This window comes from Equus quagga, chromosome 15 (assembly GCF_021613505.1).
Source record: "Equus quagga isolate Etosha38 chromosome 15, UCLA_HA_Equagga_1.0, whole genome shotgun sequence".
NCBI classification, from domain to species: Eukaryota; Metazoa; Chordata; class Mammalia; order Perissodactyla; family Equidae; genus Equus; species Equus quagga.
In genome coordinates, this window is record NC_060281.1 from 24,699,919 (window position 1) to 24,727,577 (window position 27,659).

The following is a 27,659-nucleotide window of genomic DNA, read 5'->3' on the forward strand; positions in this document are numbered from 1 at the left end:
GATTTAAAAACAGAACTGCTGTTGGATTTGGGATTAAGATTAGCCCTGGATTCCTCACTCTTCAGGGCTCTCTCTCCCTCCTGTTTCCCTGCAGTTCCCACAGTTCAGGACGTGGCCCGGGTGGGCGTGGGGTGCTGGACACTCTCAACATGTGAGGTACACAGCAGTGCCGTGGCCAGCACCCCAGACTCATGACAGAAGTTGTCTGGGGCCAGGCTGACAGAACGCTCGTTTCGTAATCCCATGTGGAGGGCTGTGGGGCGTATCCACTGCTGGGGGACTTCCAAAATTTATTTGCTCCTACCCCCTCCTTCCTTCCTCCCTTCCTTCCTTCTGCTGTAGCTCACAATAAGAAATATATTTACTTTGAGGCCCACTAAATACATGTGTTTGTGTATAGTAAATGTTTAACAAACAATACTTACTACCTGCAGTACTATGATGTTCTGATATTTTGACCTACTCTGGTCTGTCTTAAAAGACCAATTCTGGACCATTCACTAATTTGACTAAGTGGCCCTCTAACAGATCTTGGCCTACTCCTTTGTGACATTGTACCACAGGAAGTGATGGTAGGGGCTGGTGCCCCCTCCGCTGCCAGGGCTCGTCTCATTTACCCCGTTCTGCCACCTCACCCAGAGCAAGTAGTCCCTCAGTTTTTGCTGACCTGAAATAGACAGGCTGGATATGAGAACACTTGTAGCTACAGAGGAGGGCAGCTTTACCAGGCCAAAGAGTACTTCCCAGCCTCGTTCGCCTCATGACACACACGCAGAGGGGTAACTGTTGGCCAAAACCAGGTGAAATAAAGGAGGATCAGCGATGCCAGAAGGAATGGGCCCGTTTAGCCAGCCCTCGCTCTGAGGAAGTCAGCGACCTAGCATGCCCCTACCTCAAGCCGGGCTCTGCTTTCAGCCTAGTTCGTCATCTTTAACCCATGCCCTCAGCTTCCCCACAGAGGCATATTAAGGCCAGATGGGGAGAGGCTGTTAACATTTTGTAGATGAGAAAGGTGAGGCCCAGGGAGAATCTGGCTCAGGGTTTGTTCCACCTCAGATTTGGCGAGGTCTCTCTCCACTGTCCAAATGGGGTTCAGGAGAAACTTCTAGCCTGGGGGGGAGTGTTGGGGACTGGAAACATCACAGGCCTGACTGCTGTAGTCATTTCCTGCCTTCACATCCTCTCCCTTCCGGTCAGGTCAGTACTGCATGCCCGAGGAAGGTGTCCCACTGACCCCCAAGGCTAAGCTGCTGACCACAGAGGAGATTCTGACCCTTGCACGGCTCTTTGTGAAGGAAGGCGTAGACAAGATCCGGCTCACGGGTGGAGAGCCACTCATCCGGCCGGACGTGGTGGACATTGTGGGTGAGTTTGACGGAAGTTGTCACCACTTCTCCCAGCTCCTGCCTCATCCCGCTGGACTCCAGTATTAACATCACAGCTAACATTCATCTAGAGCCTTATGCTCACTCGGTCCTACCACCTCCTGAGACAGGTGCCATTATTATTCCTGTTTTGTTAAGAAATGAGGCACAGAGAAGTTCAATAACTTGCCCAAGGTCACAAAGCCAGTAAGTGCCAGAGCCCAGTGGCTTGGCATCACATTTAGACCAAAGTCCTCACCAGGGCCTGGAGGTCCACGTGGTCTGGCTCCTCCTGACCTCCTCAACCTCCCGCCTGTCCCCCTACCTCCCATCCTCCCTCTCTCCCTCCCCACTCTCCAATCACACTGCCTACTGGGCCCTTCACTGGGAGCACGGGGCCCACTGCCTGCCTCATTCAGGTCTCTGCTCCATGTCTTCTCCTTGGGGAGGCCTCCTTGACCACTCCATTTAAGGTACGTCCCCACATACACACTCCAGCCACTCTCTGTCCCAGGATTTGGCAGCCTACAGCCCACAGGCCTAGTCTGGGCCATCACCTGTTTTTGTGTGGCCTGCAAGCTAAGCATAGGTTTATATTTCTAAACAGTTGGAAAAAAATGGGAAGAATAACATTTTGTGACACATGAAAATTAAATGAAATCCTAAATTCGCTGTCCATTAATAAAGTTTTATTGGCACATAGCCACACCCACTCATTTACATATTGCCCTTGGCTGCTTTTGCGGGGTTGAATAGTTGCAACAAAGACCATATGGTCACCAGCAAAACCAAAAATATTTACCGTCTGGGCTTTTGCAGAAAAAGTATGGTGACTCCTACTCTATTCCCTTTTCCTACCATGTTTTTCTTCATAGCCTGTGTCTCATCCTGACGTCATGTTGTTTGGTCGTGTTGATTTTTGCTTTGTATTGTCTGTCTCCTCCATTAACTAGTGTGAAAGCTCACAGGGAGCCGGCCAGGTTTTGTTCACAGCTGTGTTCCCAGCACCTGAGAACATGCCTAACACATAGTTGTTGCTCACTGATATTTGTGGGATGAATGAAGAGTGGTCCAAAGTACCATCTCTGAAGTACGACACCTGCCTGTAAGTCTCAGCTGGGCCACTTACTAGTAGCATACTTTTGGGCAACTTTTAAATCCATCCCAAGCCTCCAGGCAAACAGAGTACTTACTTTATAGGGTTGACCTGGCGAGGTGATGAGAAGGGAATACCCAGCACGTGGCAAGTACTCCATGAGAGGCGGCCCCTCAAGCCTCTTGCCGTGTACTGATTCTAAGCCCCAAGGTCAGGCAGAGAGAGACCTTTGCTTGTGTAATTATAAATGATGAAATCAGAGGAAAATGAGACTCCATGTTCTGGATTGCTTAGCTCCAGCCCCATCCCTGCTGCTCTGGGTGGGATCTCCCAACCCTTAGCTCTTGGCCTCATTTGCTGGTTCAGTGAACGTTCTCTGGAGTGCCACGTTATGTGCCTGCATTGTGCTGGGGACATGAAGGTGACTGAGCTGCAAGCCCTGCGGTCAAGCACCCACAGCCTATTGGCAGAAGCAGCCACTGGAGCTAGCCATCTAAGGAGCCAGGTGCTGTGGGAGCTGTAAGGAGGGGCTCAGGGACCCCTGACAGGCCTCTCCTTCCTCCTTCCCCGTGGCCAGCTCTCTCTAGCCCCGACTAGTCACTTCACCTGGGATCCTGCCATCATTCCTGGGCTGGACAGGCTGGCCCAGGGGAGCTGACAGGCAGGCTAGATTCCAGGAAGGGGCTGAACCTGCTGAACTCAGCTGGCTGCCAGGCCCAGCCCCCTTGTTCAGGCCACTTCCTCTGCCCCCTGGCACGTGTTCCACCTTAAGTCTCTATGCTCCTTGCCAGAGCCTGTGGGAAAGCAGAAGGGGTGGGGATCACTGCCGGTCAGAGAGGGATGACTGAGCACAGACCTGAGGACACAGAGCTCTCCACTGAAGCCGCCAACATGCGTAACGGGAAGAATGTGAGCCAGGAGTGTTGGCAGCCCTGTTCCTGCTCTGCCACTGCCTGGCCTTGTGAACTTGTGCAGGTGCCTTCCCCACCCTGGGCCTCAGTTTCCTCATCTGTACGTCAGCCACTTCAGGGGCCTTTCGTGCTGTGATGGTCCATGGTGATTGGTCCTGGCTGATAGCATGGGGTGGGCAAAGGTTGGTCAGTACACAGATGCTAGCTAAGACAAGGCCCTGGCTGCAGTAACCTGCTTCAGAGGATTTACCTCCTGCCTCCAAGGATGTGGGTAAAAGACTGCCCTCTCCCTCTCCCCCCGTCCCAAGTGCTCCCAAACAAATGGCGTCTGCACTGCCTTGCATTCCTGTGGTGCTGTGCTTGCTAACGCTGATGTCTCAGGCTAGCTCCGTTGATTTCCCCGGAGGTACTTCTTAGAGCAAAACCACCCTGAAGGGCAGGGCAGGGGGTGCTAGTGGGGAAGAGGGGAAGGAACAGCAGTCAGAGCTGGGATGCTCACAAACACTTGTCCCCACCCTCCCAGGGAGAGTTTCGAGAGACCCCACCCACGGGCAGAGTGAAAGGGTTGCAGGTTTCTCTGAGCCTGCTGTCCTGATCTCTTTGGCCCCTGCCTGAAGCCTGTCAGCCTTGGGCCTGGTGCTGCAGACCCCCGTGGGAGGGATTCAGCCATCAGCTCTCTGTCTGCACTCACCTGTGATCCCCTCTGCCAACCCCTGGGCTCTCCAGCACTCCTCCAACCCAGCCTGTGTGCACAAGTTCCTCTGCCCCTCCTTTTCAGCTGAGATGAGGTTAGGGCAGCGCTGTCGGAGAGAACTTCCCCAGATGGTGGAAGTGTTCTCTATCTGTGTTGTCTGATACAGTAGCCATGTGTAGCCTTGAGCATTTCTTGACATGCGGCTAGTGTGACCCAGGAACTGAATTTGTAACTTTATTACATTTTAATTAATTTAAATAGCCACACACGGCTAGCAGCTGCCATGTTAGGTAGTGAAAGTTTGAGATTTTTCCATAAGAAATATGAATAAAAGGGAACTAAACTCACAAGCCATAGGATAGCGTCGGAGGAGTTTGCAGAGCGCTTGTTTTGGATCCTGACTTCAAGAGTGACCTGCCGCCGTCAGGCAGGCTCCCTGAGCGTCAGAATCACGCAGTCCTGTGGCCTTTTCCTTTGTTGTTGTCCCCGTTCCTCTCTTCCTTCCCTTATGTTGAAGAAATAGGGAGCATCTAGATCTCACAGCTTAAAACCCACGAGAGGCTTGATGCAATGGGGAGCCATTGAGTATTTTTGAAAAGGGCTGAAGTTTTCTGTTTTATTTTTGGTGGACTCTAGTTACCTAGAATTAGATTAAGTCGTAATCCTCGGTTCATGAGATTGTCTCATCATTGGTCTATGCATGGCCTGTTTTACTTTATTCATACCAATTTATTTATATGTTTTAATAATATGATTTCCTAAGGCAACCCTCTACCTCATCGATTTTGTTTTTGGAAGAATAAAAACACGGGCAATAACTTTTAACCACCTCTGTGGACTTCCCTCCCTGTGTGGACTTCCCTCTCTGTGTACCTCCGCCTCTGAGGGAAACCCTCCTAAATTTTGCATTTATCACTCCCTTGCTTTTTAAAGCTGAGATAGCATGTTTGTGCACTTTATAAGAGTCGTGCTGTGTGTATTCGTTCAGGGCTCACTCATTTGATGCAAGTGAAATTCATACATGTCATCTTGAGTCATAATTCATTCCTTTTCTCTGCAATCTACTGTGCCATTATATGAATATACCACACTTTCTTCTATTAGTGAGCATTTGGGTTGTTTTTAGTGTTTTGATAATCAGAAAGAGTGCTGCTTTAAACATGTGTATCCTCGTTCACGTATCCTGGAGTACAGTTTCTCTGGGAGTGGAATTGCTGAGTTGTAGGACAAGTGAATGTTTAACTTGGGAAAACAATTTAGCGTTATCTTTCTGTGGTTGTGCCGATTTACACCCTCACCGGCTGCACATAAGAGAGCCTTTGAACCACATCCTCCCCAACGCTCGGCAGTCTCATTCTGGATTTCTGCCAGCGGGACGGGTGTAAAACGGTGTTTTATTGTGGCCTTGATTTGAGATCAGGCATCTTGTCACAGGTTTATTAACCATATATATTTCTTTTTCTGTGTAGTACTGGATCGTGTCGTTTGCCCGTTTTTCTATTTGGTTATTTGTCCTTTCATATTGGTTTGGTAAAAGTTCTTTATGCATGTTGCAAATGTCTTCTGCCAGTTTGAAAACACAAGCCACACTTTGCATAACAATTCTTTTGACCGGTAGTAGTTCTTAAATTTGTCAATTTTGTCTTTTTATGGTTAGTGCTTTTTATAGCTTGTTAATGAAACGTCTCACCCAAGGGCAGAACAACTACCTATGTTTCTACTAAAAAAAATTAAAGTTTTGCTTTTTGCATTTAAATCCTAGTTAATCTGTGGGTGATTTTTGGGAATCCCATTTCATTTTTTCTATATGGAAAGTCATTTTTTTCTAGTTCATTTTATTGAATAGTCCCGACTTGCTCCACAAGCCTAGCACGTGTGCATTAGTCTGTTTTGGGTTCCGTTCTGTTTTGCTGGTCAGTTTGTTGATCTTTATGCCAATGTCATACAGTCTTACTCACTGTCTCTTCATAGTAAGTCCCTTATCTGGTAGGGCAAGTCCTTTTTTCCTGTGTCTTTGGTGTCATATCCAAGAAATCACTGCTAAATGCAATGTTGTGAAGTTTTTGTCCTATAATTTCTTCCAAGGCTTTAATTGTTTTAGGACTTACGGTTAGGTCCTTGAACCATTTTGCGTTAATTTTTGTGTATGATGTTACGTAAGGGTCCAACCTCATTCTTTCGCATGTGGATATCCAGTTTCCCCAGCACCATTTGTTGAAAAGACCATCCTTTCCCGCATCGAATGGTCTTGGCACCCTTGTCAAAAGGCATTTGACCAAATACATGAAGGTTTGTTTCTGGGTTCTCTATTCTGTTCCATCGGTCTATATGTCTGTCTTTATGCCAGTACTTCTGGGTTATTGTGAATAGTCTTCCCCTCTCTGTTTCTTGTAAGTACACTCTCTGTCTTTTCAGATAATAACAAACTTTACCAAGGTATTCAATCACCCATAATTCCCATAATTCTTATAGCATCTCCTGAAATTATTTCTTATTTGAGTATTTCCTCTAAAAGTTTTTCCAATGTGGGTCTAATAGTTAGTCTGATTTCAATGTTGAATCTAATTAAATCTGGCATGCCAGGTAGTTTTTATAATGTTTTAAAGTAGTGGTTTTATAATGTTACTTGAATGCGTACAAAACTGGAGGTTCCAGGTTCGTTCCTTGCTTGAGATGAGACGATCACTGTGTGGTCTTCTTGGAGCCAGTATGGCTGCCGGGAGAGCCTAACGTTAGTCTGGGTCTTGCTGTCAGTAGTTCCTTTTCTCTGGAAGTTATTACAATGTTTTCTTTGTATCTAATTTTCTTAAATTTTACTATAATATGTCTAGAATAGGCTTTTCCTCATCTGTCCTGTTGAGATTCAGTAAAGTTTTCCTTTCAGTACTAAGCCATTTGTTTTAAATTTGGGGAAAATTTTCTCCATTATTTCTTCAGATATTTCCTTCTCTCCATTTCACTTTTTTCCTGGGACTCTATTCTCTGAATGTTGGCCCTTCTACTTATAGCCTCCACGGGTCTTAAATTATATTTTGATTTCTTACTGTCCTCCTCTTTTTCCTGGGGGAGCCCTTTAATCTTTCCTCCTAACCCACCAATTTCTCCTTCTGTGTCCATATTACTGTTTATCTTATTTCTTGTGTTCTTTATTTTGCAATTGTTTTTATCTACTATTTCTCCTTGTTCTTTTTTATGTGAAAATTTTTGTTTTATATTGTTAATATCCTTCTTTATTTCTTTTACTGTATTTATCATATTTATCTTACATTCTTGATCTGTCTGTTTTAATTTTTCTTCTGTTGGTATATATTTCACAGTTTTTTTTTTTTTGAGAGGGGTGATGGACGTTAGTTGTACTTCTCAAGTGTCTCCTTAGTTTTTAGCTGGTAAGTTTGTTCCTCTGAGGATGTTAGCTTTTTCTGTTTGGCATTGTTTAATGGCAAAAGGTTGAAGGCCAGATCTTAGTCTTTGATAGGCCAAAGGAGCTTGAGATTCCAGAATATGAGTTATTCACTCATGTTTGTAATCTCCCCATGAAATGACCAGCCTTGCTGTGTAAGACTGTACAGGTTGTGCACTGCACAACTCCAGGAGACACTCTTCATTGAGATTGTGAGGAGAACGGTACCTCTTGGAGTTATATACTGTGACTGCTGCAGGTTCCCACCTTCAAACCCTCAGGGAGAAGGCAGTCACCCTTGATTTTAACCCACAGTCCTGGGGCTTTGGAGGGGGAGAGACAAGGGAGGAGTGCCTGGGGCTGGTCAGTCCCCCCCCCCCCCCCCCCCCCCCCCGTTCTCCTCAACTCCTCTTCTGGCAGGGCTTTCACAGCTTCCCTGAGTTTTCCTCCAGTGGATTCCTGAGCTAGTTCTCTGGGGCTGATGCCACCGATTTCTTCGGTGAGGGGACAAGTAATGACTGTTCTGAGGGTGGCAGTGGGTGACAGCAAGAATAGAGCTTGAACTGCCTTGCCTTCCTTGAACTGCTCCATCCTCTGCCAGTTGCCTTCACCCCCAGGCTGCAAACCCCTCCCCCAAGCGATTTCAGAGTCCATCTGCCCATGAGTTTCTCAAGATTTTCTTTTTTTAAGGTTCCTGGATTCTGTGTTTCTCCAGGGTTGGTTTGGCACAGGGAGCCAACAACTACTGGTAATTTTCCATGTTAAGAAATCCCCAGAGTAAAGCTCTTGTCTTTCCTTTTAAAACAACAACTTTTGCTTATAAACTTTCATCTACTTATTACAAAAGTAATACATGTTTATTTCAGATAAGCAGAAAGAATATCACTACTGCCCAATAGTAACCGCTGTCAACATTTTGGCTTGGTGACCCACTGTCTTTTTTTCTTTGCATCTAGTTTTTAACTACTGTTTTTAACTGCCCTTCCAACTTAATATAGCATGTGCATTTCCCAACATCCTACCACATTTACAGAGTCACTTTCTGTTGTGTAATATTCTATCATCCAGAGAAAGCATAATTTAGCCAGATTTTAATTGTTGGCTATCTGGATGATTTCCCTCTTCCTTTTTTTATGTGTTGCTCTCTAACAAACATCTTGTCGATAAATATTGTTCACATCCATGATTATTTCCTTAGGTTAAATTATTAGAAGTCAAATTTCAGGTCAAAGGCTTTATAAAGTTCCACATACAGTCAGCCCTCCATTTCCACAGATTCCACATGAATGAATTCCACCAGCCACAGATTGAAAAGCCTATCATGGTTGCATCTGTACTCAACCTGTACAGACTTTTTTCTCTTGTCATTATTTCCTAAAAAATACAGTATAACAACTGTTTACTGTTTATATTTACCTTGTATTAGGTATTATAAGTAATCTAGAGATGATTTAAAGTATGTGGGAGGATGTGCATAGGTTATGTGCAAATACTACGCCTTTTTTATAAGGGACTTGAGCATCCACAAATTTTAGCATCCACAGGGGATCCTAGAGCCAGTCCCCCATGGTGATTGAGGGACGACCGTATAACCCTCTCAAGGTCCAGAACTTAGCTCCGGAAACGTTATATGATGGTAGTTTACACCACGAGCATGTGCCTTTGCGCACACCCCTACCTAAACTGGGTGTTAATTTTGTGATCTTCGGCCTTTCTCTCAGTCCAGCTTCGCTGAGGCACTTGACTGATTTCTGCTCTCATGCGGAGCTGAGCTGATTCTTGGCCAAGATTCAGGCATTCAAGTAGTTTGAAATAAATTTTATCTCTGGATAAGTAAATATAAAAATCACCTATAATTCTACTGATCAAAGTAACCACTGTGGACATTCTGCCACAATATCTTTTCTCTAGATTTTATTGGATTTAAATGTGACTTGGTGGGTTTCTTTCAGTCTCATTCCTTTGTTCTTTTGTATGCAGTTCTGCGAGAATGCCTGTGCTCAGTATTCAGCTTGCTCGTTTACTCTTGATATGTGTCCCTTCTGCTTTTCCATCGAGTTTTTTCTTTCTACAACTATATATATATTTTATTCTCGTGAGTTGTAGTTAGTTCATTTTCTCATTTTCAGGATGTCATGTTTATCCCCCTGAGGATAACTCTGACTTTTTTTATTGAGATATAATTGACATATAACATTAGTTTCAGGTGTACAACATAATGATTCGAATGATCGCCACAATAGGTCTAGTTAACATACATCCTCACACATAGTTATAATAGTTTTTCTTGTGATGAGAACTTTTAAAGTCTACTCTTTTAGAAACTTGCAACTATACAATACAGCATCATTAACTGTAGTCACCATGCTGTCCATACGTCCCCATGCCTTACTTATTTTATAACTGGACATTTGTACCTTTTGATCCCCTTCAAACACATTTGGCCCACCCCATACACTCCACCTCTGGCAACCACCAATCTGTTCTCTGTATCTATGAATTCAGTTTTGTTTTGTTTTTCTGGATTTTTTTTCTTTAGATTCCACATATAAGTGAGATCATATATTTCTCTGTCTGACTCACTTTACTTAGTATAATGCCCTCAAAGTCCATTCATACTGTCTCAAATGGCAAGATTTCATTCTTCTTTATGGCTGAATAATATTCCATTGTGTATGCATATCGCGTTTTCTTTATCCATTCGTCCATAGATGGACATTTAGATCACTCTAGGTCTTGGCCACTGTAAATAGTGCTGCAGTGAACATGGAGGTGCACAGGGCTTTTTTGAGTTAGTGTTTTGGTTTTCTTCTAATAAATACTTAGAAGTGGAAATGCTGGATCTCATGATAGTTCTATTTTTAATTTTTTGAGGAACCTTCAGACTGTTTTCCATAGTGGCTACACCAATTTGCATTCCCACTATCAGTGTACAAGAGTTCCCTTTTCTCCACATCCTCACCAACAGTTGTTATATCTTCTCTTTTTGATGATAACCATTCTAACAGGCGTGAGGTGATACCTCACTGTGATTTTGATTTGCATTTCCCTGATGATTAGTGATGTTGAGCATCATTTTATGTACCTGTGGGCTATCTGTGTGTCTTCTTTAGAAAAATGTCTATTCAGATCCTCCACCGATTTTTTAATTGGATTGTTAACTTTTTTGCGATTGTATGAGTTCTTTATATATTTTGTGTATTAACCCCTTATGAGATACATGATTTGCAAATATTTTATCCCATTTGCTAGGTTGTCTTTTTCTTGATGATTTCCTTTGATGTGCAGAAGTTTTATGGTTTGATGTAGTCACATTTGTCTATTTTTGCTTTTGGTGCCTTTGCCTTTCATGTCAAATCCAAAAAATCATCGCCAAGACAAATGTCATGGAGCTACCATCTAGGTTTTCTTCTAGGAGTTTTATGGTTTCGGATCAAGTCTGTAATCCATTTTGAGTTAATTTTTGTTTATGGTTAATAGAGCAGTCCAGTTTCATTCTTTTGCATGTGGCTGTCCAGTTTTCCTAACACCATTTATTGAAAAGACTTTCCTTTCCCCATTGTATATTATTGGCTCCTTTGTTGTAAATTAATTGACCATATAGACATGGGTTTATTTCTGGGCTTTCTATTCTGTTCTGTTGATCTATGTGCCTGTTTTTATTACAGTACCATACTGTTTTGATTACTATAGTTTTATAATATAATTTGAAATCTGGGAGCATACCTTCAGCTTTGTTCCTCTTTCACGAGATTGTCCTGGCTATTTGGGATCTTTTGTGGTCCCATACGAATTTTAGGATTATTCTACTTTCGTGAAAAATGCCGCTGGAATTTTGATAGAGATTGCACTGATTCTGTGGCTTCTTCAATTTCTTTCATCAGTGTCTGATAGTTTACAGTGTACAAGTCGTTCACCTGCCTGGCTAAATTGATTCCTGGTATTTTATTCTTTTTGACATAATTGTAAATGGGATTGTTTTCTTAATTTCTCTTTCTGACAGTTTGTTATTAGTGTATGTAAATGCAACAGATTTTTTTATATTGATTTTGTATCCTACAACTTTACTGAATTTGTTTATCAGTTCTAACAGTTTTTTGGAGTCTTTAGGATTTTCTATATATAATATGTCATCTGCAAATAGTGACAGTTTTACTTCTTCCTTTCTGATTTGGATGACTTTTATTTCTTTTTCTTGTGTAACTGCTCTGGCAAAAATTTCCAATACTATGTTGAATAAAAGTGGGGAGAGTGGGCAATCTTGTCTTGTTCCTGATCTTACAGGAAAAAGTCAGCTTTTCACCACTGGGTATGATGTTAGCTGTGGGCTTGTCATATATGGCGTTTATTATGTCGAGGAGCATTCCTTCTATGCCCACTTCGTTGAGAGTTTTTATCATGAATCGATGTTGAATTTTGTCAAACCTTTTCCTACCTCTATTGAGATGATTGTATGACTTAAAAGCCTTTATTTTGTTAATGTGGTGTCACATTGATCTTGTAGATGGTGAACCATCCTTGCATCCCTGGAATAAATCTCACTTGATCAGAGTGTATGATCTCCTTTTAATGAGTTGGTGAATTGGCCTTGCTAATATTTTGTTGAGGATTTTTTCATCTAACTCTGATTTTTAAAAGAATTGTCTTCTCTTATCTCTGTCATTTCTCCTTCCTCTTTCATTTTTCTACTTGTGGAATGTATCTTTCTTTCTCAGCCTTCTCCTTAAATGTTTGCTGATGCTTGGCTATATACTTATCTGAGTGCCCAAGGCTTCTGTTGGCCTGTTTGTCAACGCTGTTTCTCTTTATGCTGTTGTCCCTGAGGTCGTGGAGAAGGCATATGAGGTCCTGCTGGGCTTCAGGGCTCCCATATCTCCTGAGTGTCAGCAGGTGCTCTGGGCTGCCCCATCGCCTTCAGTGAGCTTAAGTGCCCTGGCCTTGGGGTAAAAGCTGCTGCCTTCTCCCTGCTCATAGGGATGGGAGGGAAACCGACTTACCCAGCACGTCCAAATACAGTTCCTCAGACAGGCAACCTCCTTGACGTAACCAAGGACCCTCCTACTCCTTGGCTATGTGACTGCTAAGCTTGGTGCGTTTGCTTACCCTCCCACTTTGTACAGAACCTCCTCCTGCGTGTGCTTTGGGCTGTGGTCTCCTCAGGCTATCTGATCCTCATCTGCTTTCTCTCTTTCAGTATTTCTCCACCTTTCTGGGCCGTTGAAGACATTCTTTCTTGTCTTCTAATGCTATTAAGGATTCTTTTTTAATCCTTCTGTTATTTCTGGGGATTTTTGGTGGAATAGAGAAGTCTGTTTAGCATGTCATTCAAACACTTTTTGTTTCTATTATTCAGACTATCAGGACCCGTGAGTTGTTATTAAGAGCACAGTCCTGGAGTGAGGTACACATGGATTTGAATCTCAGCTGTTCTTCTTACTAGCCCTGTGACTTTAAGTGCTTTTCTTAATCTCTCTGCGCCTCCCTTTCCTTGTCTGTTAAATGAGGATGGTCACTGTTGAGGCCTCAGTGGCTCAGGCACACAGAGCCCTCAGCAGGGCCTCTAGCAGAGTGACCACGCAGGGTTTAATCTTTTGGTTATTTTTATCGTTGTTTTTATTCTTAGGTTTCTTGTTAAGCTAAGCCTGATTAATAGAGGTCCGCAGAGAGCCCCTTTTGTGTCCATCTCTTTGGGACTCAGAATCTCCTTCCAGCTCTTCTCCCAGCGTCACCAAGAACAAGCAGCCTGACGCCCCCTCCTGTTCTCTCTCCAGCCCAGCTCCACCGGCTGGAAGGGCTGAGGACCATCGGTGTCACCACCAACGGCATCAACCTAGCCCGGCTGCTGCCTTCGCTTCAGAAAGCTGGTCTCAGTGCCATCAACATCAGCCTGGACACGCTGGTGCCGGCCAAGTTTGAGTTCATCGTCCGCAGGAAAGGTGATCAGATGTGGCACACAGTGGAGGGTGTCCCTCCCAGGGCCCATGTAGCTGGGGGGCGTGTGACTGGTGACTGTGCTAGGCTAGGGGCCTGGTCCCTCCCTCTGTGTGTCTGGGCTATAAATAAACCTAGGCCTTTATTTCTCCCGCTTCCCCCTCACCAAATGGCCCTCGTCACTGTAGCCATACCCTTGGGGACATTTTGGAATCAGATGTTAAGAACTAGAGTGCCCAACCTCTCTCTACCTGCGCCCAGTTTGCCCAGGGCTGAGAGGATTTCCAGAACACAGGCCTTTCAGTTTTAAAACCAAGATGGTCCCTGGCAAACTGGGATGCGTTGGTCACCCCATAATGAGCTCTGAGGAAATGTGGGGAGCCCAGGGTGGAAGCAACTGCCCTGAGATGCCAGAGTCAGGGCGAGCACTGGCAGGTGGGGCCCCCGTGCCCCCAGTGATGCTCCATGTCCATCCTGGATATAAGCCTCTTCTTTCACCCGCTGCAGCAAGCACACCTGCTGAGCTTCAGCACGGAGGCTGGAGGTGGGGAGAGAGAGCAGCCCCGAGCCCCAGGTCTCGTTAGACCAACCTTCCCCCAGTGTCTCTTGGGCCGTGGGCCTCATGTTGGGGCAGAGATTCTCGCACCAGGGTGTGACTCCCTGTTTACACCCATCTGTGTGCTGAGGAAGCACCCATGGAGTCCTTGCCTGTAAAGGGCTGCTCCAGGTGCTGTGGCGAGGACAGAGAGACACAGGACATTGCCCTGCCTTACAGACTTCTAAGGGTCAAAAGGTGTGATGTCGCTGGCCAGCTTTGCTTGTGGTGTCAATGAAAGTGCTGCAGAGAGGGAGAGAGAACTCCTAGCAGGGGAGGACTAGGAGGGCTTCAAGGAGGAGGCGTGGACACTGGCCCTTGAGGAACTGGGTTGAGGAGGGGATTTGGATCAAGGAAACTCACTCTGAGAGGGAACGTCAGTCAAGGCCCGGTGAGGGCTCTGAGGTGGGAAAGTGGAGGGTGTGTTTGCGGGCATCACACACACACACACTCCGTACCTCCTTGTCTCCCTTCCTGGATTGAGGATTGGAGACAGTTTATCCTAACGTCAGATCTGCCTTTCCACTCATACTCCTGTGTCCACCACCTCCTTTTGGAGGAAGAGTGCTTTACAGAAGAGAAACTTCTAGATCATTTGATGGAAAAGCTGCACTTCCCTCGCTTTGCCCTCCCTCGCTCGGCCATCCAAAAATGCCACCAGGAAACCACAGAGGCCATCACTGGGCCACCCTCTCTCAGGTGCCGTCCCAGCTGTGAACCACACATGATCACCAGGCTGTGCAGTCCTGGGGGAGATGGGTGGGGCCGGCATGCAGTAGGCGCTGAAATGTTTGGATGCATGAGTGAGCTGGGGGTGAGGAGAAGCCAGCGTGGGATCACGTTTGCTGTGGGTTAACCACAGAGATAGGTGAGAACCACACCCTTAGTAATCGCTCGCCAGCCCTGGCCCAGCAGCTGCGCCGAGTAGGTGCCTGGTGAGCATATGTAGAGTGAATGAACGGACGGACTGTCGAGGAGCAAGCCCTGACAGGGTCAGGAAACCTGCCTTCTGAAACACAGGGTGTGAGGGTTCTAGCAGGGTACTGCCTCTCTCTGGGCCTCAGTTTCCCCTCTAGACTCTGAGAGGGTTCACAGGGTTGGCACATTACAGCCCACCAGCCAAATCCAGCCCGGTGCCTTGTTTTTCCCACAGCCTGCAAGCCAAGAATGGATTTTGCAGAGAACATTTGCAATCAGTTCAATGATAGGGAACATTAATTATGTTAATGTGTTAACAAATTAAGCAAAGTGTTATCCCTGCAAAAAGAATTCCATTCTTCCATTCTCCTTGTAGCGCTATGTCACAAAAAATTATGCTCAGTTATTATCATATTCCAAACTTAGTCCATGAAATCTTTATGACACGTACCTCCATAATATCCTCAATTAGGCCTGCAAAGCCTAAAATGTTTACTACCTGGTCCTGGACCCCGTGGTCTCCCAGGCTCCTCCTAGCTCTGGTGCTCCCCTGTGGGTGTGAGGGGGCAGGGGGAGGGGGTACGCGCCTGGACCCTTCCTTCTCTCCCTCCCCACAGGTTTCCACAAGGTCATGGAGGGCATCCACAAGGCCATTGAGCTGGGCTACAACCCTGTGAAGGTGAGGGCATGCCGCTCGGCTGACCCCCGACTTCCTGCCCCCTCCACCCTGGCTGGGCCTTCTACTGCCAGCTCCTGGTGCCATGACAGCTCCCAGCCCTGGCCACTGCAGCTACAGCGTGCCCCTCACCCCTTCCTTGCCTGCTGCATCCAACCCTGCCCCCACCCCCACAAGAGAGGGGAGAAAACCAGTGACTGCATGGAATGCCCCAACCAAAGGAGAATTAGGGGGAGAGGCAAGGAATGGGACCTCCAGTGGAGAGTCTGTGCAGGTGTCAGCCCCCCAAAGGTCATCCCTACAAAAGAACGGGAGGGGGACAGCCCTTATGGCCCTTTGTTCCCCGGCCAGGTGAACTGTGTGGTGATGCGAGGCCTGAACGAGGACGAGCTCCTGAACTTTGTGGCCTTAACCAAGGGACTCCCCCTGGACGTGCGCTTCATAGAGTACATGCCTTTTGATGGTCAGTGATGGGGTCAGGGGACGGAAGGGGAGGGAGGGGCCTGTCGACAGAGCCAGGCCAGGGCCACGCTGAGAGCATGGCCGGGGGCTGCTGAGGACCCTGGGAAGGGTTGAATGGGGCGGGCAAGGTCTGGCTCACCCTGTGGGTGCTGCTGACCCTGGAGCTCTGCCATGTGTGTAGGAATTTCTCCAGGGATGGTGGGGAGGGGCCTGGGCAGGCACCAGGCTAGGCCTGTGATGCAGCCTCGGAGGCTTCTCAGGATCCAGCATGGGTGTGATGTGATCCCCCGTTTAGGCAGGGCATCCTGACCTCTCGCCCAAGAGGCAGGAGAACTGATTCCTGGGCCATGTGGGAGAATGGACTTGAAGACCCTGGGCCCCTGCAGCTCTGTGACTCAGTAGCTCCCAACCCAACACAGGCAACAAGTGGAACTTCAGGAAGATGGTCAGCTACAAGGAGATGCTGGACACTCTCCGGCAGCAGTGGCCGGAGCTGGAGAAGCTGCCCAAGGAGGAATCCAGCACAGCCAAGGTTGGGGACAGGAGGGTGGGGCTGGGAGGCAGGTGGTGTCTCCACCCTAGGACTGGAGAGCTGGCAGTGGTTGCACTGAGATGAGAATGCAGCGATGCAGGGCCATACCATTTAGCGGGAAGCATTACGGCACCATCACAACAGCCTCCCTGCCTTGTGGAGGAAGAAGCAGGTTCAGTGTGGGGCGGGGGTTAAGAAATTAACTTGTTGTAGGACACACTCCAGTAAGTGCCGGAGGGGCACTTGTCCTGCTCTCCCATGTGGCCTTTTCTGGACGTGGTGCCCTCAGGTTCCTGTATTCTTAGCAGGTGTCCTTTCGGGTAGGCCAGGTGCAGGCAGAAAGCTCAGGTCATCCCTCCTACTGGAGTCTTCTGTTGTCTGAGGGCCTTGGGTACTGCCTTCCACGGGGATCCTCGGGAAGAGGGCTGTGGGGTGAGAGCTGGGGCTCAGCCACCCATCCCATCCCCTCCACTGTCCTTCCCCCAACCCTCAGGCCTTTAAAATCCCTGGCTTCCGAGGCCAGGTCAGCTTCATCACGTCCATGTCAGAGCATTTCTGTGGGACCTGCAACCGGCTACGAATCACAGCTGATGGCAACCTCAAGGTGAGTGGCCCTGTCCCCCTGAGGCCCCCTTGCCACCTCTGTGTTCTGAATCTCTCTTTCCACCTGCACCCCTTGATTGGAGGGGAGACCAGCAGGGCACCCAGGGTGGTATGTGAAATAGTGTCAGGTTTAGGGGATCATGGGAGCAGTAGGTAAAGGTGAATTCTTGGTCCCTGTGGAAATGTCACTGATTCCTTCCTTCCTTGGGTCCCTGAAGAAGCGTCCAGTTGATTGGGAGCCTGGGAGCTACTTTCCGGCCCTCGGTGCTACCAGAGGGGAGGGGGCGGGGGGAAAAGGGAGGATCACTGTGCACTTTCCCTACCCCCACCCTGGTTGGCCCCATCCACCAGGCCAGGGTCTCCGCTCTGAAACCAGCATCGGTTACTCATATCTAATCAGCACGCACTGTGTGTTCAGTGCTGTGGGGGATGTGAAGGAGGCCCAGAGGTGCTGTTTCCTGTGGGGGCCTGAAGGCTCATGGTAAGACCAAACAAAGAGCTGATGCTTGGCAGCCCCTGATTCTTTGTCAGATGAGTGGCTGGATGGGCCGTAGAGTGGCGGGCCTTGAGGGAGTACATTGCGGACCTTGGTAAGCCTTGAGAATGGGTGGAGGAGGAGAAGTGGGGGAGGGCTGCTTATCTGGGGTTCGTGCTATTTGGCCAAGGCAGATTAAAGTCAGATATGGGAGACCCCGTTGTAGAGGGCTTGAGTGCCCTGATAAAGGGTACAGGGTGTGTTCTGTGCACAGTGGGGCACTGTGCAGTTTCCGGACAAGGGGGAGACAGGATCCCCGATTCATGTTTTAGGAGAATAACCCACAGGCTGAATTTGGAAACAGGAGGACCTATTAGATGGCCATTTAGAGATGTTCTAAATATGTGAGAGTGTCAGGTAAGCGTAGGAAGGAGGGATGAAAGCACGTGGTAATGCAGGTGTGGGGAGAGAAAGCATCCAGGTGGCCAGTCACTTTGGGGCTGTTTAGGACTGGGGAGTGGGGAGGGTGGGGATGGTGCATTGTGTTTAGATACATCAAGTCTGACATCCAAAAGGGACCATTCAGTAGTTTTAAAAGCTGGGGTGGGGCCCGCTCCGTGCCTGAATGGTTAAGTTCTGGCGCTGCACTTTGGCGGCCCAGGGTTTAACTGGTTCGGATCCTGGGTGCAGACATGGCACCGCTCATCAAGCCATACTGAGGTGGCGTCCCACATGCCACAACTAGAGGGACCTGAAACTAGAATATACAACTATGTACTGGGGGGCTTTGAAGAGAAGAAGGAAAAAAAAAAGCTAGGGGATTTTTCTTGTTTTCTTGGCTGGTTGTAGAATTGACCTAGACTGTGGGTGGTATCTGCATCAGTCAGGGCCCCTGTGGGAAACGGCAGGTGGGATTCTAAAGAGAATGTAATGACAAGGCTATGTATAGTGCACAGTTAACGGGACCTATAAGGGGTGTTGAAGCACTTGATGAGCAGCAGCCAACAGCTGTCCCCACCCCTGGGGAGGAGGGGTGTCACTGGGCCCCATGAGAGCTGGAGCCTGGCGGAGTGGTCACCTGGTTGGTGCTGGAGTTGAGGGAAGCAGCCATTGTGGGAGACATCAGAGCAGGGAGGAAGCAGGGGGAAACGCCCGACCTTCCTTTCCTCTCATTCTCTGATCTGCTGTCAGCCAAACCCAGGCAGAAGCCAGCTGGAGGGGAGCCCAGAAGGTGGCATCCATAGGGGGCCCTCCTGGGGCAGAGAGTGGACCTGGGGCCTCGTGGGGGAACAAGGAATGGGCACTAACCAGCACCATGAAATAGGTCGACCTTCTGCTTAGGTTTCTTCTCTGGTAGTCTCTGCCATCAGTGGCTTCTCGAATGTTCTTCTGTCTCTGTGTCCATGGCGCCTTGTACACAGCTGGCACATAGTAGGTACTTTATAAGGTTTTGTGGGAGGATGGTAGGTACCTGCTTTCTGGGACTGCCTCACCCATCCCTGAGCCCGCCCAGAGCACCCAGCCTCTCACAGAAGCTAGGGAGCGTTGAGTCAAGTTTGAGTGACCTCAGGATGCCATGCCCACCAGCCCTCTGCTGTTCCACCACCTGTCAGGGCTCACAAACCGGAGTAGGTGCAGGGACAGGCAGGTGATGTCCATGAGTGAAGGGACCAGGAGGGGACTGAGGTGAAATGGGATGTGCATGCCATGTCTGGAGGGGACTGCCAGGGCTAGTTCCAACTGATTGGGGTCCATTCTCAAGGCGACAGAGGCCGTTCCATGGAATGTCTCAGGAGAAGGTGTGGATCTGGATTTTTGTGTGCTGTTTCTATTGGTAACTATTAAACTTTTAAAGCACACTCTACGAGCTGAAGGAAACGTGACCATGAGTCACAGAGAGGCCTCAGGATGTCTGATTTTGCTTCCTGCCCTTCCAGCCTGTCTGACTCCTCCATCCGGCGCCTTCTGCCTCTCATTGCTGGAAGCCCTGCCTTCAGTGTGACCCACCCGTGGGAGGCCTGGGCACTGGCGCTCAGCCCATGGAGGACTGTAGGGATGGGGCTGGCTGCTCAGAGTTGGGGGGCCAAGGCCCAGGGACCCAGGAGGCATGTTGTCCTTACCCCCACGGTGACCCCCTGCAGGTCTGCCTCTTTGGGAACTCAGAAGTCTCTCTACGGGATCACCTGCGGGCCGGGGCCTCCGAGGAGGAGCTGCTGAGAATCATCGGGGCTGCCGTGGGCAGGAAGAAGCAGCAGCATGCAGGTAAGGGGCAGGGGTGGAGCAGGCCAGGCTGGATAGTGGGGTGGGCCATTGTCAGGAGGGAGGGCCGTAGTTATGAGGTGAGAGGACAAAGGAAGGCCTGGCCTGGAGCCAGTGGGACTCAGTGTTGTCCTCACTCCCAGTCCCTCCGGTTGGACCTCTAGACCGGGATGCAGTGATGGTTCGCCTTCCCAGGGGAAGTTGGCATAGCACAGACTGCACAGGAGAGGGGACCCCGAATTCTCTTGGGCTGTTCTATTGGGTGGGGGGAAGGGGGTGCCATTGCCTCTCTCTCATCCCGCACATTGTCTTCTATCAGGGAGGGTGGGGTCCTGGGTGTCCACAGACTGTTCTGTCATGGGCCCAGGACCTTGCGGGTACAGGGGGCTCTGTGTGGGTGCACGGAGGTGAGTGCATGTCCCTGGGTTGTCATACCACCTTGTCCATTGCTGGTTTCAGTGAACTCCCCTTTCCCTGCCCTCTTTCTCTCCTCTCCCTCCCCGTCTTTCCCTTACCCCAGGCATGTTCAATATTTCCCAGATGAAGAACCGGCCCATGATCCTCATCGGTGGGTGATCCATCAGTACGTAACCACTCACCCTTGTCGTTGGAGGTTCCCATGGGGTGGGGCCCTTGCCATACGGCACCCCCAGATCCTGCATTTCATCCTGATGTTCTCATCCTTATTTTTCTTATAAACCTCCTTCATCTTTTCTAACCCTTTCAAGCCTTGACTGCTACTTCTCTTCCCCATCCACGGCTCCCCCACTGTCCATGCCACAGAAATCATCATTCTGTCTCACCAGAAATCGGGGCAGGAAGTCCTCCAGATTTATGATCACTAAGTTAGTTGTTCCCAGAGAATGGAGCTCCTGGTTAAGACTGAGAGCTTGTCCTCAGCTCTAGAACCTCCCAGGTTAGAAACGATCACAGGCGTCCCTTTCCCTCTGTCGTGTGGGCTAGTCCATGCATGTCTCTGGACCATTAGCACCTGTAAGGTGTTGTTCTGCTTCTGTGCCAGGCAGAGCCAGAGGCAGCAAGCTAAGAATCTTACTCATTTTTCCAGGGAGGAAGCAGCCAGGGTCTCAGCTTGCTAATTCTTTAACTCCTGGGAGCTTATATGCACAGGGCATCTTTCATGTGCATTGGATGTTTCAAACAAAACACGTTTTTAATAAAGCCATATGTGGGCTTGACCCTGGAGAACTGAGCTAGTCCACGAGCTTTAGGGATGCTGTTACCCCTCTGGCACGATACGCAGACTAGAGCAGGTGACGCCTCACTCGCCCTGGCCACAGCTAGATCTGGGCCTCTGAACTGTACCACTGGACGAGAGAAAGCAGTGAGAAAAACTAAGGGAAGGAATTCTTTCCTCCAGAGGTTGGAGCTGAGTGAGTGCAGTGGCCCAGAGGGAAGCAGGCTGGAGTGGGCCACAGACAGCCCGAGGACCACCCTTGCACCCCAGCCACCCACAGATGGAAAGGCTGCTCCCCAAAGCACTCCATTGGGAAGAAAACCATCATCTCTCTTCTCCTCCCACCTCCAGCATCATAGTCCTCTTGTTGGACCTTGATCCACACTGACACACTTTGATGGCCAGGGAGTGAGGATGCCTTGATGGTCCCCCTAGAAGGGAGGTTGTACCTCTGACATTAATGAAGTAGGGGGCCCAGAGCATGATGGAAAGCTGCAAGTTGGGAGACTTCTTTGCTTCGTAAGGAATATTATTACTTTCGAAGATACAGAGTAACTAAACTAGTCTGGTTTCTATGAAACCAAGAGTTGCCTGCGATAGGGCTCTCAGACTTCCATGTACCTATGAATCACATGGGGGTCTTATTATTTCAGATTCAGATTTGGGGTGGATTCTGCATCTCCAACAGTTCTCAGACGTACTAGTGCTGCTGGTCCCTGGACCACTGTTTGAGTAACAAGAGCCCGCAAGGTTCTCAAGGCCCTTGGGACCATTTGCATCCACTTGTCACTTTGTGTGCATTCTCCTGTGCTTGAGGGGACTTAAAAGACCATGTTTCAATAGATTAAATAGCCCCCTTAGTATATTGTGTATAAACTATATCCTTAACTGTAAACTCTTCATAGAGGACGTGAAGATGAAAGTAACTGATTGATAACTCAGGCTGAACCTCACTGTAGTTTTAGGAAATGAAGGGCCGTGGAGAGGTCATCATATCCAGGCTTCAGTCTTTAGAGCTTAGGTTTTCTTAAGAGAATTTTGGCAACAAGAGAGTTTTTGTGAGGAGGGGAGCCAAGGAGTACCCCCACACCACCACTGCAGGACAGTTGGAAACTGGTGGGGCCATTGCCCTGTGTCACACCTGGTCAGAAGGGCTGCAAACCTGTATTCTGGGGACTTTCTATCTGTATAGCTTCTATTTCCTCTCTTCTCGCTATGCTTTTTGCTCTTCATTCCTCTTTCCCCAGTCTGAGAGAGAGAGCTCGAGGTGGGGTAGGGAAAAGGTTGGGGGAAGAGGTGGGAGAAAGACTTACCGTTTGGACTTAGTCTTTTTTCTCTGTCCTTCCAGAGTTATTTTTGATGCTCCAAGATTCCCCACCAGCCATTCTGAGCCTTTCCTCCTGGGACCCCCTCCGTGTTCAGGATCTGAGACACAGAATGAGTTTCTCCAACCAGGTGGCAACATTGTGGAAAGGATGCCGGGTCCCCCAGATCCCTCCCCTCGCCCAGTGGTGGCTGGGGTCTGGCTCCCTTCAGAGACACTACAGTTCCCACCGAGACTCAGCTACCAATCCAAAGTGCCTTAGCCCAGTGTCCCCCGCTCCTGCCACACACTCAGGACCCCTGCCAACCTCGGACCAGCTAACCCATGTGAACACCGAAGGACGGGCAGCTATGGTAGATGTGGGCCAGAAGCCAGACACAGAGCGGGTGGCTGTGGCCTCAGCCATGGTCCTCCTGGGGCCTGTGGCCTTCAAGCTCGTCCAAGAGAACCAGCTAAAGAAGGGAGACGCCTTGGTGGTAGCCCAGCTGGCTGGCATCCAGGCAGCCAAGCTGACCAGTCAGCTGATTCCTCTGTGCCACCATGTGGCCCTGAGCCACGTCCAGGTGCAGCTGGAGCTGGACAGCACACGCCATGCCGTGGTGATCCAGGCATCTTGCCGGGCTCGGGGCCCCACTGGGGTGGAGATGGAGGCCCTGACCTCAGCTGCTGTGGCCGCCCTCACCCTGTATGATATGTGCAAGGCTGTCAGCAGGGACATCATGTTGGGGGAGATCAAGCTCATCAGCAAGACTGGGGGTCAGCGGGGGAACTTCCATCGGGCTTAGAGCTCCTGCCCCCTCACCCATGGCGCAGCCAGATCATGCGATGGGATGCAATTTGGGTCAAGAGACAGATGTCAAGTTCCTTTCGGCCTGTTACTGTTTGCCTTCACAGTAGGAACCGAAGGTCAGCCAGTTCCTCCTGCTGGATGATTTACAGTGCCCTGTGGGGTTCTCTTTATTCAGAGAGGAAACCAGCAGGCCCTCAGCCTTCCTGGACACTCAGGTCATGGGAGGGCATTGCAGCAAGCAATGCTAGATAACCAAAAAGACACATTGGGTTATCTGTGCACTATTTCAGACAACCAGTTGCAGATGTGCAGCCTATAACTTCCACTTCTCATTGTGAGTTTTCTCTTCTCCTACTTCCCTGGGGAAGAGAATAAGGGCTCATTAAGCAGAGGAACCCACTTTGAGGAGGGAAAAAAGCTTGCATTAGAATGTGTCACAACTTCTCAGCAGCTTCCCTTCCCGAGTCTGTGGAGCCACAGCCTGCCCATCCCATCCCTCCTGTCCCTCCTTTGAAAGAGCCAGTTAGTCCCTCCTTTGCCTGAGCCTGTCCCCCACCAGACTTGCAGGCTTTCACTTAACAATTGCACCATCCTGCTGGCTCCCTCCTGCTAAACAGGACATACACGTGGGCCGCAGCCCTGAGGACTCCTGACCAACCACACATCCCACCTGCACACTGCCGTCCCACCCACTACCCACACCCCTTTATTCCGGAACATATCAGGGAAAAAAAAAGTCGAAGATTGCCTTCACCCTCACAGCACACAAATAAAGCCACGATGCCAACTTTGGAGATGCAAGAGTGAGGACTGTCTGTGCAGAGGGCACCGAGCTGCTCCAATTTCATGCCCACCCCTCAACCCCATCCCAAAGCCCACTGCCCTGGGGGAGGAGGAGAGGAGAGACACATATTCTCCGTCCTCCCTGTGGGAGAAGGTAGTGTGGGGGGGGGGGGGCACCATCTACAGTAAAACTGTCCAGTGGGGGTGTCCGAAGCTCACTGCCTGTATCAGATTGGGACGGTGCAATCAGAGGCTCCCATATGCACACCCTCAAACACTGGACTCGTTTGCTGGGTTCTCTAATATGGCTAGGCTTCTTTAGGGCCATCCTCAGTGGCACCCCTGCTTGCCTCCCCTCTGCCCTACACCCAGGTTTGCTGGCAAATGGCTTTGTCTTCTCCCCAGAGCAGGTGGTTAAACAAACTCTGGCCGATTTCAAGCTACCATACGACATGAACTGGCTTGCAAAATTCCTGAAAATCTAACAGTTGGCACGCTCAGAGCTGGTACAAGCTGGCTGCAACACACCAGATGTGCCTGCTCCCCAGCACACCTCAAGTCCCCTCAAGGGAAGAAGGCACACGTTTCAAGGCAGGCTGGATGGGGATGGTATGGATTTAATATTTTTTAGTATTACAATATATTCTTATAAAAAAGGTGCAGGTAAAAAGGACGCTGCAGATTTTGTACATTAGCCTCATCTGTGGTCTGAGACAGCTGGTGAGAGCAGCCTTGGTATGAAGATGGCCCTGGGTGGAGGTGAGGGGAGATGGTCACTGCTCCCCACTTGGTGGAAATGGGGTGGGGATGGGGAGAGCCTGGACCAGACCCTTCCCCATCTACCTGGAGAATTTTCTCCCGCTGCCTTAAACATGCCTTCCTTCCATCACGGGGGAGGAGGAGTGGGCGCTGCAGCTGAGAAGGGGACAGGTTACAATAGTTAACTGAATTCTACATTGGACACAAAGTTAGACAGCTGGAGGAATTCACCTGAAGGTGGCAGGAGGGGTGAGAAGGGTACTGGGGAAAGACCAAGGAACAGATACAACAGGCGTAAACAGGTAGCACGTCAAGGACCAACTCAGCCATTGCGGAGTCAGCCTTGATGGTCCATGGTGCAAGGCACTGTTGGAGATCTGGCTACAAGGTGTCTGGTGCCAGAGCCACCAGCCAGATCTAGAAAATAATAAATAGAAAAGGAAAACTCTTTGAGGGTGAGAAGCCTGAGCCCAGGAACAATATATGTGTCCTCTGTAAACAGTTAAACCAAACTGCTTTTCTGCGGATCCAATGCATCTTGAACAGCTTCCGTATTCTGTCTTTCCTGGTGCGCATCCAGTCATGCATGGTGGGTGGGAATGCCAGGATTTGGACGTGCCTGTTGGGTAGAAGTGGAGCCCTCCCCTGTGGATTAAGGTTGACCTCAGTCCGGCCAGCCTTCAGAGACCCCACCCACAACCTTTCCATCATCCCAATGCCAGCGTCCTGTGGCGAGGGCTCTTGGGTGTTCAGATGGGTGTAACACAGCTCTCTGCAGTTGCTCTTCCTGGAAGCCTTCATCTTGCCCTCACCTGGACTCCAGGATGGCCTCTTCACACCTGTCTTGGCCAGGCTTGCATTTGCTCAGATCCCTCCCCCTCAAACCAACACACGTGCTGGGCTCACAAACCCTGTGTTTCTTCCCCTGCAGCTACTATGGTCCCACCCCTAGGAATCTGATGCAGGAAAAAGACAGGCAGCTGAAGAGTTGGCCCAGCCCACCAGTCTCTCCACTGGCAAAAACCCTGAGCTGGAGAAGTAGCTTGGAAGGTGAGAAGCATAAAGGAAAGGGTAGGAGGATGGAAGGGCAAGGAGCAAGGTTGAGGCTGGTCTCACAGACACAGAGGATGGAAGGTCAATTCTAGTGGGAGGAAATGTTTTGAAAATAAGACTTGATGGAGTTGACCTCACCTCCCTTCTTTTAGAAGACAGAAAACTTTTAGACACAGCCATTACCGGCCCCATTGCTCTCCCTACCCCCACCCCCCCAGGACAGCTCAAGACGGACAGAATGGAAGGTGGGAATGGACAGGAGGACCAGAATGGGCCCCTTGGAAGTCAGGCTGAAGAACGAAATTGGGTACCAGAGATGGGGGGCTGAAGCCCCCTTTCAACCTTCCCCCCTTGGCTCCTTCAGGAGTGCATTCCCAGCCTCCCCTGCCTGCACTGGCCCTAGTCTGAATGCCTCAGAGGAGGAGACACCCTCAGAGATGGCATTTAAATGCAGAGGGCAGCTCTGTCCCTTAGGACCCTCTCAGGACCTGATGCCCCAGGGCCAGCCTCAGCCAGACACACATAGTTTGATGTGGTCTCCTGCAGCCTGGACAGAACGGGAGGTCACTGTGGCTTCTACTCTTGAGGCAGATATCAGAGAAAGAGTTTGGGGTCTGAGTAACATTAAGTGTTGGACCAGGAAGCCCTAGTGTGCACCTGGGCGTTCCAGTGCTGCCCTCTGGTGAGGGGCTGTGGGGAACCCCTAGCCAACATGTGAGGTCACTGTCTCACTTCAAGACAGTGGTCTGGCTGTACTGGGGAGGTGAGAGAGTTTTGTTCCAGGGTCCCTATGCCCAAGGCGTGAGGTGTGTTGAGTGGGGTCTCTTTTGAACCCCTTCCCTTACCAGATTCATCAAGTACCTGATAGTAAGCCATGCTCATGTGAACCCAAAGGTGAGTTTTCTGGGCTTCTGGATTAGTAGATGGATGGCGGTGGCACAGGAAAGGGAGGGAGGGAGGCTTAGGACATGCAAGAGGTGGGGCCAACGGACTTGTGATGAAGGAAACGGGCACTGCCACTCTGTCCTGATGACTTGGTCCCTGCATCATCCTCCCAGTGTGTTTTAGTTTTTCTGGGACATTCCTAGCTAGAATACATAATGCCTCTTCCTTTTCCATCCAAGAGGAAAGTTTGCCCCCAGATCAATGTTCCATTAAGCCACCTCTTGAGGGATGGGAGCCTGGATTCTCAACCTGGCTCTCAGGGGGCTCACCCCACTGTTACTCCCACTGCACATGAAATCCGGACAAGGTCCGTGGACCACTCTAGTCTAGCTCTGGAACAGTTCTGTGCCAGCGTGGGTGCCCATGCTTGGGGACGGGGAGCAGGGCCCCTTCAGGCAGGCTGGCCAGGGATGTCCAAGGCAGCCTCAGAGTGACCCCTGAAGGCCCCGATGCAGAAAGAACAATGGGAAGAAGAGAGCAGGGGAGCCCTTTCAGGTAAGTGTGGGGAGACCTGGTCCTGCCACACAGCCTGCCCCTGGGACCCAGCCCAGGGCCAGGAACCGAGCACCAAGTTGTTTAGCATCATGGCCTCCTCCCCTCAGCCCCTCTCGGTCCATCCCTGTCTCCCCGCCTCCCACGGTGGCCAGGCCCCAGGTCAATGATTCAGCCTGTTGATTGCCCTCTCCCGGGTGACCTCCAATGCCTGGCTCCCCGATCGCTTGCGGCTGCGCTTCAGCTTGCATAAGTCCTTGTCAAAAACCTCCCCTGAGCGCAGGGCCGACACCAGGTCGTCGAACTCGCCTCCCTCCTCCAGCGTGCTGCCGGCGTGGACCTTCCGCTGCCGCTGCCACCGTTCCCGCTCCCTCTGCTCCTTCAGCTGGAGGGTGAAAAGGG

At 49.6% G+C, this 27,659-nt stretch overlaps 2 protein-coding genes across 9 annotated transcripts in view; one reads left to right on the top strand and one right to left on the bottom strand.

Moving 5' to 3' along the window:
• Positions 1-24,026, top strand: part of MOCS1 (molybdenum cofactor synthesis 1) — a 38,513-nt gene extending 14,487 nt beyond the window's left edge. Inside the window, exons 3-11 of one of the 3 annotated variants that reach the window (XM_046640218.1) lie at positions 1,198-1,365; positions 13,237-13,401; positions 15,527-15,588; positions 15,937-16,048; positions 16,467-16,579; positions 17,073-17,183; positions 19,799-19,919; positions 20,437-20,484; positions 22,460-24,026. In XM_046640218.1, the coding sequence (XP_046496174.1) occupies positions 1,198-1,365; positions 13,237-13,401; positions 15,527-15,588; positions 15,937-16,048; positions 16,467-16,579; positions 17,073-17,183; positions 19,799-19,919; positions 20,437-20,484; positions 22,460-23,220 (1,661 nt within the window). In that variant the 3' untranslated portion in view covers positions 23,221-24,026. Of the gene's footprint in view, positions 1-1,197; positions 1,366-13,236; positions 13,402-15,526; positions 15,589-15,936; positions 16,049-16,466; positions 16,580-17,072; positions 17,184-19,798; positions 19,920-20,436; positions 20,500-22,459 lie in introns of all 3 variants that reach the window. The other 2 variants (XM_046640220.1, XM_046640219.1) reach the window with 2 other exon arrangements.
• A 579-nt stretch (positions 24,027-24,605) lies between these two features.
• Positions 24,606-27,659, bottom strand: part of DAAM2 (dishevelled associated activator of morphogenesis 2) — a 105,013-nt gene continuing 101,959 nt past the window's right edge. For all 6 annotated transcript variants that reach the window (XM_046640213.1, XM_046640214.1, XM_046640216.1 and 3 more), the window contains one exon: positions 24,606-27,642. In XM_046640213.1, coding sequence (XP_046496169.1) covers positions 27,421-27,642 — 222 coding nt within the window. In that variant the 3' untranslated portion in view covers positions 24,606-27,420. The remainder of the gene's footprint in view (positions 27,643-27,659) is intronic.